The sequence below is a fragment of the Mchenga conophoros genome, linkage group LG10 (genome assembly GCF_057382185.1).
Source record: "Mchenga conophoros isolate Kocher_MC1m ecotype Shallow Benthic linkage group LG10, M_conophoros_male_GT1.1, whole genome shotgun sequence".
NCBI lineage: Eukaryota > Metazoa > Chordata > Actinopteri > Cichliformes > Cichlidae > Mchenga > Mchenga conophoros.
Genome location: NC_140535.1, coordinates 32835697 through 32849696, shown reverse-complemented (window position 1 = coordinate 32849696; position 14000 = coordinate 32835697). Strand labels below are relative to the sequence as shown.

Below are 14000 nucleotides of genomic sequence, written 5' to 3'. Positions count from 1 at the left end.
CTCATATGGCAGCAACTCCGTGCATTAGGCACGTAAACATGGACAAGAAGACCTGCTGAAGTTCAAACCAAGCATCAGAATGGAAAAGAAAGTTAATCTAAGTGACTTGGTGTGGTTGTTGATGTCAGACAAGCTGAGGATTCACTATTGTCTATAGAGAACATACCAGGGTATGCAGAAAAGCATCTCTATTCTATTCTGTTCAATTCAGTTTTATTTATGCAGTGCCAAATCACAACAACAAACCTTAAGGCGCTTTATATTGTAAGGTAGACCCTACAATAATACACACATCTCTGAATGCACGACGTGTCAAACCTTGAAATGGGCTACAGCAGCAGAAGACTGCACCAGGCACCCTTCCTCTAAGCCAAGAACAGGAAACAGAGTCCACAGTCCACAATGTGGACTCCACATGGGCTCACCCAAACTGGATATCAGGACTGGAAAAATATCACCTACTCTGATAAGTGACTGCACCTTACCTGAATATTGTTGCTGATTATTTTCTATCCCTTTATGAAAACATTGTACTCATCTTCTGCTGGCTCCTTCCAGCAAGATAACACACCATGTCACAAAGCTCAAATCATCTCAGATTGGTTTCTTGAACATAACAGTGTTCAAAATTCACTCCAAGGCAGGTCCAAGGCAGTAAAGTAGCCGGTGAGTTTAGATACAAACAAAGGAGAGAAAAAGGGGATAGAGAGGTTATGACCAAAGGATGAATCTCTAAACAAAAACTAAATATTATAACACAAACAGAGGACCAAACAGAACAAGGGTTAACCAAGACTGAGTTTCATTTATTATTGTCCATATCACAACATACAGCAAATAAACACGTAACTTGTCTTATTTTTTTTTTTTATTTAACTCACATTATTCAAATGGCTCTCTATGTGCATCTCACAGATCGAATTGCCCAGAACAGGAAGGCTATTGTATGTCCAATGATTGACGTCATCGACCACGACAACTTTGGCTATGACACGCAGGCAGGGGACGCCATGCGAGGGGCGTTTGACTGGGAAATGTACTACAAACGGATTCCAATCCCTCCAGAGATGCAGAGGGATGACCCCAGTGAACCCTTTGAGTGAGTAACGCAAGTTTAAAAGTAGTGCACTTTAAATCTAATCAGTGACTTAAAGCTTTCCTTCCACGGCATACCTATTTCATTTAAATATGTATTTAGATTTTGAAGGATTTTATTTAAATGACCTAAATGATGAATGATAAAATGACAGTAATTGAAGTCCACTCCTCTAAAATGCTTTATTGTGCATAATCTTCTCATTATCCAGGCTGAGCTGTTGAAAGTCTCTTTCTAATAAAGGCGTATGTCGTACTTTGTCTTGTGAGTAAAGATGATGTTGGTTTGTGAGGCTTATTTTTTCCCTACTCTGGTGTAAGTGAGTTGCCAGGATCACACAATCACTAATGGGCTGCCCAGACAGAAAGTAGACATGATACGGGGAGTGAATGTCTCTATAGAAATGATAATATTTTTAGCAGGATGCCTCCCATCACCAAATTGATACTAGTTTACTGTATTGATAAGGATGTTGATACTTCCATTAAGAAGATGACTTTTGTTTGCTTTGTTTAGAATTTTCATTTTCAAAATATTGTACTTCAAACAGTTACGTAAGATGCATTCACTCCTACTCCAGTAATGTTACTGCTGGATTTTTAAAAAGAATGGCGGAATCAGGCATATATATCGGATGTTTTTTAAAGTGGAGATCAGCTCTTATTTTTTTGTCTGCTTGAACATAAGTATTGATTACAGTAAAATATTTTTAACAAGGAATACTTTGGCCTACTAGCTGTTTGCTAAATTATGCTAGCTTAGCACAAGGCTAAGTTTATCAGATAAGCCAGTTTATGCAGAATATGAAAGTAACACAAATTATATCAAAGTTCTGTAATGCAAACTGCCCCTAACTATGAATACATTCATTTTTGTGGTGAAAAACATTTGTGTAATTTTGTATACATTTTTAACACTGTAGAATGTAAATTGATTCCACTTTTGTTTTTGCTTTAACTAAAACTGGTCCGTGTATTTAGCCATGCTGATGAACAGTCTCTCCGCCTCTAGAGGTGGCCTAACGCAGTCTTTTTATGTATTTTCTATGCTTGAGGTATCTGTGTGGGGTTCTGAGTCATCCAGTCATTGTAGTTCTAAGCACTTAATTTGAACGCAACCTGGAGCTAAAATAGAGGTTTGAATGTTAAGTAGATAGAGCTACGATGCCTGAGAACCTCCATCAGCTTGTAAAACTAAAACCTTTCACATGAGAGGTGAAAAAACATCTTCATATTCATTCATCCATCCATCATTTATCCAATTGGCTCACTTTAAATATTGACAACACTTTTTCCCTTCTGTATTTAGTAATGATGTACAGACATTTTTGTCTCTTACATTTATGTTCCCAAAATCCGTGCTCTCACACATCAGATGCTGCACTGGAAGTCAAACCCTCCCAAGAAGACACTTCACTGGTGCACTGCAGTGCTCATCTAACTATACAGAATATAGCAACAGATGAACTGAACCGTATGCTTAGTGGTTCTCTTGTGTACGATCACACTGTTATAGAACAGCGCTTCACGAGTGAGAACATCTAGAGACAGGTGCCAGATGCCCATTTGTGATGTTTTTCCCTTATGAATATGTATAATCTGTGTTTTGTAGGTTTGGGACACTTTAACAACCACAGGAAACAATTTTTGAGGCTTTATGTTTTCGACTTGTCTGTCCCCTTCTCAGGAAGTCCTCAAGGGAGCTTCTGCAAGTTTGGCTCAAAGTTTCACTTGGACACAAGAATGAAGTGATTAGATGAACTAGAAGGATAACTAATAACCATTAGAATAACTCTGCTTAAATGTCAAAAAGTCAAGGTCATTGTGACCTCACAAAATACCGTTTTAGATGTTAAATGTAACATGTTACACACATGCACAGACATGCATGTAAAATGCAATTTGACTGGTTGGCATGCAGCAGCTTTTTGGTAATTCTGCTTTTATGACTGGAGCAAAACAAAAAAAATCCACTGGTTTCCCCTGCTGTATGTTGCCAATATGTCCAAATGTGACAGTGTGAGAAAGAAAGATGTGTTTCTGAGGATAATTGTGACACGACAAAGTGCTGAGCTTTCTTAATTAAGACAGAAGCTGAAATTAGACTGGCAACTCCGTCTCAGCTCCTTTGCTTCACTTTGTCTCAGCTGTAATTAAGTCCTTACCCCCACATTTTTCCACACTGACTATGCTCATATTTACATTGATGTGGATTTAGACCAATGGTTTGGAGCAACACTTTTTTTTCAGGCAGCGTTGTGTAATTTGAGTTTTTTTTCCTTCTTGCCCTGTCGGATCAAACAGAATCTCTTAAATCTTGATTGATGTAGGCGTAAAACACTGTGTAAATAACTGTGTAAAACACCTTTTTTATTAATCCCTCTAATATAGTCAGTGTGTAGAAGACTGGTTATATATTGGGCTAAAAAGTATCATCATATCATATCATCTGTGATATGATAAATCATGATATGTAAGTCTTTGAGACTCGAGGCTGTTTAAAGGTCAAATATAAAGTAATGCAGAGAGAATCCAAACAATTTCCGCTTGACCAAACACTTAGTGTGGGAGGCTGGGTCCACGACTCAGCATTTTGAGTTTATTTTGTTTTTTTGAGTTTATTTTGTATTTCTGGTGGTTACATTGTGAAGTTCTTGTGTTATTATTCTATTTAGTGTTTAGTTAAGTTTTGGTGTAGTTATGTTTCTTCTCTGTCTCCTTGTTTATGTGTCTTTTCTGTTTTCCGTGCAGTCTGTCATGTGTCTCATGTCTGCGTGTTCCATGTTGTCAAGCTCATGTTGTCTTGTCTACGTCCCTTTCTTGTTCCTGTTTTATTGTGAAGAGTCTGGTGTTCCATGTTTAGTGCGTTTAGTCGTACTTCATCTCTGGCATTCAGGCTCATTTGTCCCCGGGTGTTTTCACTTCCCTCATTACCCTCCTGTGTATTTAAGTCCCCTGTATCCCTCTGGCTTTCTTGTGTCTTCATGCTCCTGCTCAAGTTCATGTTTGTGCTCTTGGTATGCCCCTGTTCAGATTTATGTTTATGTATTTGCCATAGTTTTCATGTTTAGCTCTAGCTTTTTCCAGTTTAGTTTAGCTTTTGGTCTTTGCCTTAGTTCACCATTGTCCAGTTGATTTCTAGGTTTTACTACCAGCCTAAATAAATGGCTCACCTTTTGTTACCCTTTTGTTTTGTCTTCCATACGTATGCTTTTGGATCCGCTCCTCAAACACATTGGCCCACCTGACTGTAACACTTGGTGAACACGGGGAGGAAAAACACCCATTTAATAGGAAGAAACCTCTGACAAAGTAAAACATGATAAAACAGCAATTTAAAAATCTAGTTGATTGTTTTTGGCCTGAAACTAACATGACAAGAGAGGGTTGACAGCATTGCAATAGACAACAAATGTCCCAGGACAAAAAAGTGATTGTGCAGGGACAGTTTCCAGGCAAAATATTCTTATGCTGATAGGTTTTTGTGATTAAAACAACAAAAGGGGAATTTAGAGACCCAAGAGGCATACCAGTGTTTTGTAGGAAGCATCAAGCATCAGGTGACCTTGATGTGCTGGCCAAAGCAGGGATGGACCGAGTAAACCACCAAGTTTTCAGTATTTCGTTTAATATTGCTGTCATTGAGAAAGTAAATTGGAAAATCTGTTAATTTTATTACACTGCACTTAGGCATTCGTTTATCATGTGTGTGCATTGTGGAGCTGTGAGTGCTAATTTAGGGTAGCGTGCCCCACAGAGGGCACAGGAAGCATAAATGTTTTCATCACGCCAAATGGTTTTTATTTTAATTTTAAAAATGAAGGACCGTAAACAAGCTGCACGAGTGTTAGAGGCAAACCCGACACAGTGTGCCCAGAGTAATTATGATGTGTTAAAGACATTAAACAGTGTTGGAGAGGAGTACAGAGATTTCTGTAATCACTGCTTATTCATTCATTTAATTATTTTCACCCTTGAAGAGGGAAAACTGCAGAAACCTGGCTGTTATCACCAAGGGACTCACATCTGTGCTCACTGCTCACGAGGTGTGAGAAGCCCTAGAGTGTTTCTCACCGCTGACAGTACAGTAGCTGCACTGTTTGCCTTTAATTGATCCTCCTCAGGGACGACTTTGGCAAGAGCAGACTACCTGCTGGCTCACTCACCTCCGATTTCCACCTGATGAAAAGCTTGTAGCTATGACAACCTGCGTGTACCCGCGAGTGTGTGTTCTGTGATATTTCTGCAGTGAAGTGGACCGCATCTCGTTTGGGGGATAGAAAGATGAGAATGATGCGCTTCAGTGTTTGATTGATTTAGTGCTGCACCATTTGGGGTCAGGTGTTGAGTGGAAAGTTGTGGGTTAAAGATCGGATCTAGTTGGTGAAGTTCTTCACAAGAAATCTGACGTACTCTTGTGTTTGTGTGCCTACCTGCTGCCCCAGTTTTTGTGCCTCAGGTGTGCAGCAGCAACAATCATGTATAGCAGCCACATAACAGCTAACAAGTCTCGCGCTTAGCAGCACAGATCTTGACACAGCAGACAGAAACCACAGTGCTATAGTGGGTTAATTGGTTTTGTACTGTGCAGAGCATCTTCATTTTCTGGTGAGAAATGGGTGCCACTTGGAATACATGCACTCTGACTTACTGTCTGTATTCCTCTGAATATTCTCACTCGTTTTATTTTTGCTTCCAAAAGTCATATACCATTGAAAGCAATTACCAGCTTAGATGTTTTTTTTCTTCAAGGCCACAAAAACAGACTTTATGTGATTTTGGTCCAAGCACTGTTGGAGCTGTTTCAAAACTGTCATTTTCTCCTTATATTCTGTTAGCAGGTGGATGGTGAGCTTCGAGCCATTATACTTCTAACAGTTCCATTTCCGGTGTATAATTTGTTGACTAGGTTGCTTAGTTTTGCATTAAAAAATCTTGTGTAAATGTCAGAGTTCATGATTCCCATGAATACATACATACCAACACCACTGCAAGAAAAGCAGCTGTAGATTTTGCTCTAAGGGTGGCCTGAAGGGTGAAGGAGGGAGTCAGTCTGGTTGAAAACCTTCTCTAGACTCCACAAGAAAACTTTTAATGCCACATTCAAGCATATTAAATTTCCTTTACCTGTCCATTGTAGATTTAATTCACTATCAAGTTAGATGCTGAACTTTATTCATATTAGAAGGATGCATGTTTTCCTATACAATCAACTCTTTTTTTTCTTCCAAAGCATGTAGTTTCATTTTTTAAAAAGTGTTATTTTGTAACAGTTAAAGATGGAGCTGGTAGATTTTTGTTGGGAGTGGGTTAGGGTTAGGACAGGAATAGAAACGAGTTTATCAGAGCAAGAGCTCTGGTTGTGAACTTTGGAGACAACGTTAGTGAAGTGAAGCTGAGTTGGTCTGGACATGTGCAGAGGAGGGATAGTGGATGTAATGCATAGAGGATGTTGAATATGGACCTGCTAGGCACTGAGAAGGTTTATGGATGTATTCCTTTTCAACCTGTATGTTTTATAACCATACCTGGACTTGTAGCCAATGTTCCCTCTAAGCTGCGCACGTGCTTGCGCACTGCTGGCACAGTCTCTGCGAACAGAAAATCTGCGTTGTGCACACAAAAAAAATCTAATCTGAATTGAAATTAAGATTAAAACTTTAATAATTCTGTTTTGCGGTGTTAGTCAGTAAGTGACTGGCTGCTCATTAAAAGTAAGGAAAACCCTCGAAAGCACTCTCCACTGTGAGAACAAACAAAACCAAAAAAAAACCCAACCCTTTCCTATTGGTTGAAAAATGTGCCATGTCGACCAATCAAAAAATGAGATGTGAGAGATTTGTGACGTTTAGCGCAAATCTTGTGTAGTTAGTGTGTAGTGTAGTCAATAGTTTTGTTGTGTGTGTCAGAACAATGAGGCGACTGCTGAATGTTACAGGTGTTACAGCAGTGATACATCTCCTGTTGTCAGGCCTGCAGGTTTCAGGCTGTTGTTCTCCTTTATCTCATAGTGGACAGAAATGATTTAATTTGTGTGGCATCAGACTTGATGCAGAACAGCTGATTGTTCTGTAAATAATTTGAAATGTTTGTTTAAAAAAAGTCTTGGCTGCATTTTTAAGTAAACAGCTGCAAAAAACTCAGTTACTTTTTTGAAGAAGTAACTATATAATTAATTGCCCAACATTGGTCATTATTTACTGTATTTTGCATTAAATAGAGCATTGACACGTGTAATACACGTCTTTTAACCATGTCATTTTACTCAACAAAGCTGCCCTAACTGACCTTAAGTACTATACTAACCTACACATTATTCATGAAACGGGTCTGAAGTAGCGCTGTATTTATATGCACTGTTGATAACATGTTTGTCATTTTGAATAAATCCACACTTCGCCTCACACAAAAGGTAGGGCTGTTAGATTTGTCTGTTTAGATGTTGTCCTTGGCAGGATTGATATTACTGTGATGCTTCTACTCTTTATGGATAAGTGAGGGGTTTTAAGTAAAAGCTGTTCACGAAATGCAACGCAAGCAGTGACTGTTTGTGTTACATTGGGTCTTTTAGGTCACCAGTGATGGCAGGTGGACTGTTTGCTGTGGATAGAAAATGGTTCTGGGAGCTGGGAGGATACGACACTGGTCTGGAGATCTGGGGAGGAGAGCAGTATGAGATCTCCTTTAAGGTAAATATGTATAGATAATATTATCCATTATATTATGTTTTTGACGTTAAATTGAGGATGTGAAGCCAGATTATATTCTTGCCTGTAACCTGTTTGTTAATGGTTCTGTATGGAGCCACTCTGCCATAGTTTTAGCCTTTCATGATTACATCAGTTCAAAAAAAAATAATTAAATAAAAGATTGCCTGCAAATTAAAGGTGTTCCCAGACAATGTTATAATCCTTTCATTGCCCTCCGGCAAATCTATAAAATACTAAACTTTTTTTTTTTCAAAAGGACCAAGGGAGTTGTTTTTGTTCTGGCTTTGGGGGTCAAGCTGAGAGTGTATTTCTAATGTTTCCTTTTAACTCTTTTAAACACGCTTCAGCCACATCTTAACAAGCTCAGACAGCACTGAAAACACTCGTAATGCCTATTTACTTTTATGTCTACTTTAGCGTCAACGCTGTTGACAGAGGGGGGTGGTGGAGGTGGTAGGAAGATGTCCACGGGAGTGTTCTTCTCCTCTCACCAAACATTTCTGTGATCAGATTCATAGTAGAAGAAGACAGAAACACAGAAAATCCCTTTGTGTTTCTCAGAACCAGATAGAACAAATAGTTGTGCACACATTTATAACATCAGTATGTTTCTCACACCAGCTCAGTGAATCACTACACCAGTCCAGCCATTATTATTATTATTATTATTATTATTATTATTATTATTATTATTATTATTATTGTTATTATTGTTATTATTGTTGTTATTATTATTATTATTAAAGCTTAAAGTTTGCATTATTAGAAGTATGGTCACTAGGACCGATGAATTGGTGCAAAGCACAGACTGTGGCCTATAAAAGATGTGTCCTGTGTTTGGAGGCTTTCATTTAGCTGTGTATCACTGCCAACTTGGTTGTTTTGGAAACAGAAGTAAAGTGAGCTTATTTTCATGAGCAAAAATCACTTGGAATAACTGAACATGAGATATAGAAATTAACGTATTTGGCGATTAGACTCAATTACACATGGCATAGCAGAACAAAATCCCAGCAGTTACAGGATTTACGATGGTGGTGGTGAAGATGAAGACTGAGGCTTGGGCGGAGCTCTGACTGAGGTGCTTGTGGAGATGGGTTGCATGAATGAGAGTTTGAAAGGGAGAAAGAAATGAACACATGCAGAGCCTGATTGGCTCAAGGGCAAGGAGATGATTGGACTAAAGCGGGGCGATCGTGGCTCAAGAGTTGGCAGTTCGCCTTGTAATCGGAAGGTTGCCGGTTCGAGCCCCGGCTTGGACAGTCTCGGTCGTTGTGTCCTCCTGGGATCAAAGCAGTTTTCTTTTCCTTGTTAATTGAATGTGTAAACCAATCACTGAACTGGACCTCTTGATTTTGTTCATGTTTTCATTCACATTTTTATCAATTTAATTATAAAAATATAACTAATAAAACATATAGTCTTTAGATACACTATATATTATGCTTTTGACTACATCTGCATCTGACTAAGCTTAGCACAAAAGTAAGGACATTTGTGTTTGGTTGATTAACACCAGTCTAATTATCCTTAAATGGTACCTCATTTGGAAAATTGCATTTGTGGGTTGAGAAGCAGCTTTGAATATGTGGGTTGCACCCATGAAAAACTTCAAATCAAAGATTCTATTGACTCCTGTTGGGTGTCATTTACTGGATTGGATTATTGAACTCTTAAGAAACAAGACATACTGGCAATTTACAAATGTTTTCATTTATTTATTCACTCAGTAGCATCTGGAAGAAACATTCACAGCCACAACAGCTTGGCACTTCATCCTCATGCTGGTCACAGATTGCTTTTGTCAGCATTTGTCACAAGTCCGCCAATGTTTTCGTGTGAGTTACAGATTAGAAGCACCGTTACTACAAAGAAATAATCAACCAAACACATATTTCTGTCCTTTTTGTGCTGTTTATATGCCCATAATTTTTAAAAATAACACTAAGACACTGTATAGTTTCTATGAAAGGTGAAAGCATCTACAGAATCCTCAACATTGTGTGTACCAGGCTGTAAACATGCTTTTTTTTAATCTTGATTGAGTTGGGTGTAGTACCTTGGGAGTCTGAAATGGGGAGACTTACCTGCTTTTGGAGCCAGCTGTAAATGGCCATGTCAGACAATGATTCTTTTAGCGCTTCTGTGCTGGCCTTATCTTTTAACTTAAGGTTTACTGGTTAGAATTAGATTATAGCAATGTGCTCATTTGTCAAAATCTTTGGTTTCTGACTCCAAAAAACAATGATAAGAACAACCGTCTGGGGTCTAAATTTCAAGAAACCAATGGGTGAAGTCACTGTAGGTATATAAAGTTGTGAATATAAGAGAAGGAATTTGCCCAATGCTTACCATAAATGACAACACTATACAAAATAAGAAGATGAAGAAGAGGAAAACTGATGTACGGATGTCTGGGTGGAAATAAAATCGGTTTCTGAATGACTGATTAATTCCAAAAACCAAGGTCACCTATACCTGGATACCCATGCGTCATGATGCAAAAGTATAATCCATTTTTAAAACTATAATATGATGGATTGTACTTCAGTTGAGTGTCTTTAGGTCTGAACAAAAGGTGAGGATTAGAAGCCGGGCATGTGAAACAAATGATAGGCCTAGACCAGGGGTGGGCAAACTTTTTGATTTGTGGGCCACATTGAGTTCTAACATTTGACAAATGGGCCGGAACAGGAGTAGATAGATGGCATGCTTTGAAAACATCACCTCATTGGGGGAAAAATACACATCTTGGGATATGGAGAAAACATGTGCTTTAATTTCATTTTTTTAAATGAAGAAAAGCATTACAATAAAATCTCTGACTTCGAAATGAGCCTTTAAACACTGAAAATCAAATAAATGAACATTTTATTTTAAAGCACTGAAAGTTCTGTTATCCTTCAGGATATCACATCACTCTCCTCCTAACTTTTTTTTTTTTTTTTTTTTTTCCCAAAAACGGTAGGAGATGCAGATGTACTTGTCCTGTTCCTTTTATTCAATTTGTTTCCCCGGTGCCAAAAGTCAACAACGACCAGTGCAAGTTCGAAACAGTTGCAGCAAGTCAGTCTGTGAAGCGTTATATTTGATCTGCGCGCACTGTTCATTTTAACAACGTGCGTATCACGGAGACACACATTTTAATGGGAGCAGTGTTGTTGGTCTCCTTTTTTAGCCAGCGCATCAAAGTCTGGAGTTAGTTTTGTTGTGGCGATTCTCAGGATTGATCTGAGGTGTAGGTCTGTTAACTTGGATCTGTGGCTGGCTTTGTTGATGTTCATGACGCTGAATGTCTGTTCACACACGAAGGTAGAGCTGAACAAAGCCAACATCATCTGCGCTTTTCGCCTTAGATTTGGAAACGCGGCATCATTGAGTGAAGCATAGAAGTCATTTAGTTTCAGAGAGCTGAATTTCTCTTTTAAGGCAGGGTCGGACTGAAGGTCGATGAGTTCGAGCTGAAGCTCCTCTGGAGCTGTTTCGGGGTCTTGTGACAGAGGAACGGCCACCAATTGAAGTGACTTGTCAATTTTATCGAAATCCAAAAACCGACGGCAGAATTCTCCGTGCAGTGCATCCAGTGACTCACTGTATTTCTTTACTTTTGCTCCGGCCTCTTTCAGCGTGGCTAGTGTAGGAAAATGAGTGAATGACTTGTTCAAAATCTGCCTGGAGAATAAAGCCAGCTTGGATTTGAAGGCTTTCACGTTTGTGTGCATGTCATGCACAAACTCCTTCCCCTGCAGTTTCACGTTGAGCTCATTCAAGTGTGAAAATATGTCCGTAGCAAACGCAAAGTCACACATCCAGCTCTTGTTGCTCAGCTCAGGAAATTCATCAGTCTTCCCCTGCCGCTCCAAAAACACGCCAATCTCCTCTTTGAGCTCCCACACTCGTTGAAACACTTTGCCCAAACTCAACCAGCGGACACGGGAGTGATAAAGCAGGTCCTGGTGATCCGCATCAGTTTCCTCCAGGAACGCAATGAACTGACGGTGCTGAAGTCCCCGTGCGCGTATGAAGTTGACAAGTTTCACCACAGGATTCACAACATGATTCAGCTGTAACACTGATTTACATAGAGATTCCTGGTGGAGGATGCAGTGGAGGAAAATCACATCCTGGTCAGGGTTTTCATCTTTCACTTTATTCTGGATTCTCCTCAGCAGGCCAACGTTTTTTCCCGTTAAATTTGGAGATCCATCTGTGGTGACGTTAACAAGCTTACTCCAGGGAAGCTTCATGTTTTCGATGGCAGCAGACACTCGTTCAAACAAGTCCTCTCCCCGTGTTTGTCCTTTCAGAGACTCCATTGTCAAAAACTCCTCCGTTATTTCAAAGGTTTCGTTGATTCCTCGGATAAAAATGAGGAGCTGAGCAGTGTCTTTGACATCATTGCTTTCATCCAGTGCTACAGAATAAAAAGTGAATGACTTTGCCTTTTTGTTTAATATGCTGGTGATATCTTCATCTATTAGTTCTACACGGCGAGTCACTGTCCGCCGTGATAAACTGATTTTCTCAAATTTGTCTTTGGTCTCCGGGCACAAAATACCTGCTGTCTCTACCATACATTCTTTTAAAAACTCGCCCTCTGACAGTGGTTTGCTGGCCTTTGCTATTTTGAATGAAAGCATAAAACTGGCCTTGGTACTTGACTCTTGAATGGCAGTTTGACGGTGAAAAAAACTTTGCTGAGCCTTCAAATTAGCTGCCAACTTCTCAGCAGCAGATTCCCGTTCTTTTGTTGAGAGCTTGCTAGCATAATTTGTGTGCTTTGTGGCAAAGTGACGGCTAATATTATACTCTTTAAAAACCGCCACAGTTTCTTGGCATATCAGGCAAACAGCAGATGATCGGTGTTCAGTGAAAAAATATTTAGTTGTCCACTCCTTTTTGAACACTCGACATTCTGTGTCCACTTTCCTTTTCTTGGGTCCGCTCATCTTCATAGAGGGGCGGTAGATCACAGGGTAAAGTGCAAACGTGGAGTAATAGGCCTACGCCGCTTCACCTCAACAAAGCCAATATATCTAGAGTGCGCCATCTAGTGAGGAAACATCAGAATTGCAGGGGAAATAAAACATTAACAAGGTTAATTTATTACATTTTTTTTTTCAAGTTTGGCGGGCCGGATCAAAACGTTTAACGGGCCGCACGTGGCCCCCGGGCCGTAGTTCGCCCATGCCTGGCCTAGACTAATGCCATCAATGGCCCAGGGCTGAGCCTGGTGAGAACAGCTTTTATGTTTTAATACAGTTTTCTGTCTAACTTAAGTAATCATTAAGATAATACCCTTTACCAAGGTTATTATTTTGGTCAAGATTATCATTATTAATTTTTCCTATTAGCGCATGCCTTGCTGTGCCTCTTAAGTCTACTTTATATGCTCAGATATTCAATTTGGTTTCCTTTTTATTAAGATTCCCATTAGCTGATATAGTGCAGACAGCCAGTCTCCTGAGGTGAGAAGATTAACAGGCTCTCATACTAATCCTTACAACCAAACTGCTGCTCCCACAGACAGCCGGGCCCTGCTTGCATGTGAAACACAATTACTTTACTCAGTGGTACAGTTAATCTAAAGCTCCATCCTGGTGACAGCGGTGTGGGAACACCAAGCATTTCCAGCTCACACACCAAGATAATGTCAGAACATAAAGGCCCAAAGAGCAGAAGCAATGTGACCTCACAGGGAGGGTGAGAGGGACAGTGCAGGCATAAAACCAACTGCGGAGTCTTTATATTGCTTCGGACGAGCTTCATTTATGCAAACATTTGGAGACAGAGCTGCTCTGGAGGCAGAAATAATTAAACCTCCATGGATGGAGCCAGAAAAGGGGTATTTGTTCAAAGAAAACATTTGCCAACTTCCAAATAGTTGGCAGGGTAAAACCTTTCTAAAAACATAAATTGAAAAAAAAATGTTTTTAAAAGAATGTTATTTCATATTTATGGATTTAGCGCTGGATGGACATAGACAGCTACAGACTAACTTTTCTACCCTTGCCTGTGATAAAATCATCTTATTGAAAGAATAAAAAGTACACTGGCTTTCTGGTTCTTGTTTCCACGGCAACATCATCAAATAATATGTATTTGCTCATATTATGTTTGATGTGGATTTTTCCCCTTCCTGCTTATTATAGTTTTTTTTATATTGGTCTTTGGTCAATTAAATTTACTTGTGAT

At 39.4% G+C, this 14000-nt stretch overlaps 2 protein-coding genes across 4 annotated transcripts in view; one reads left to right on the top strand and one right to left on the bottom strand.

Annotated features, from left to right (window-relative positions):
• Window positions 1–14000, top strand: part of LOC146566254 (polypeptide N-acetylgalactosaminyltransferase 10-like) — a 91648-nt gene that overhangs the window by 63904 nt on the left and 13744 nt on the right. For all 3 annotated transcript variants that reach the window (XM_085289853.1, XM_085289854.1, XM_085289855.1), the window contains 2 exons: window positions 916–1099; window positions 7667–7784. In XM_085289853.1, the coding sequence (XP_085145979.1) occupies window positions 916–1099; window positions 7667–7784 (302 nt within the window). The remainder of the gene's footprint in view (window positions 1–915; window positions 1100–7666; window positions 7785–14000) is intronic.
• On the bottom strand, window positions 10949–12754 carry LOC146566255 (general transcription factor II-I repeat domain-containing protein 2-like). Its single transcript, XM_085290144.1, has one exon. It carries the CDS (start codon window positions 12752–12754, stop codon window positions 10949–10951), a length of 1806 nt encoding a protein of 601 aa, XP_085146270.1.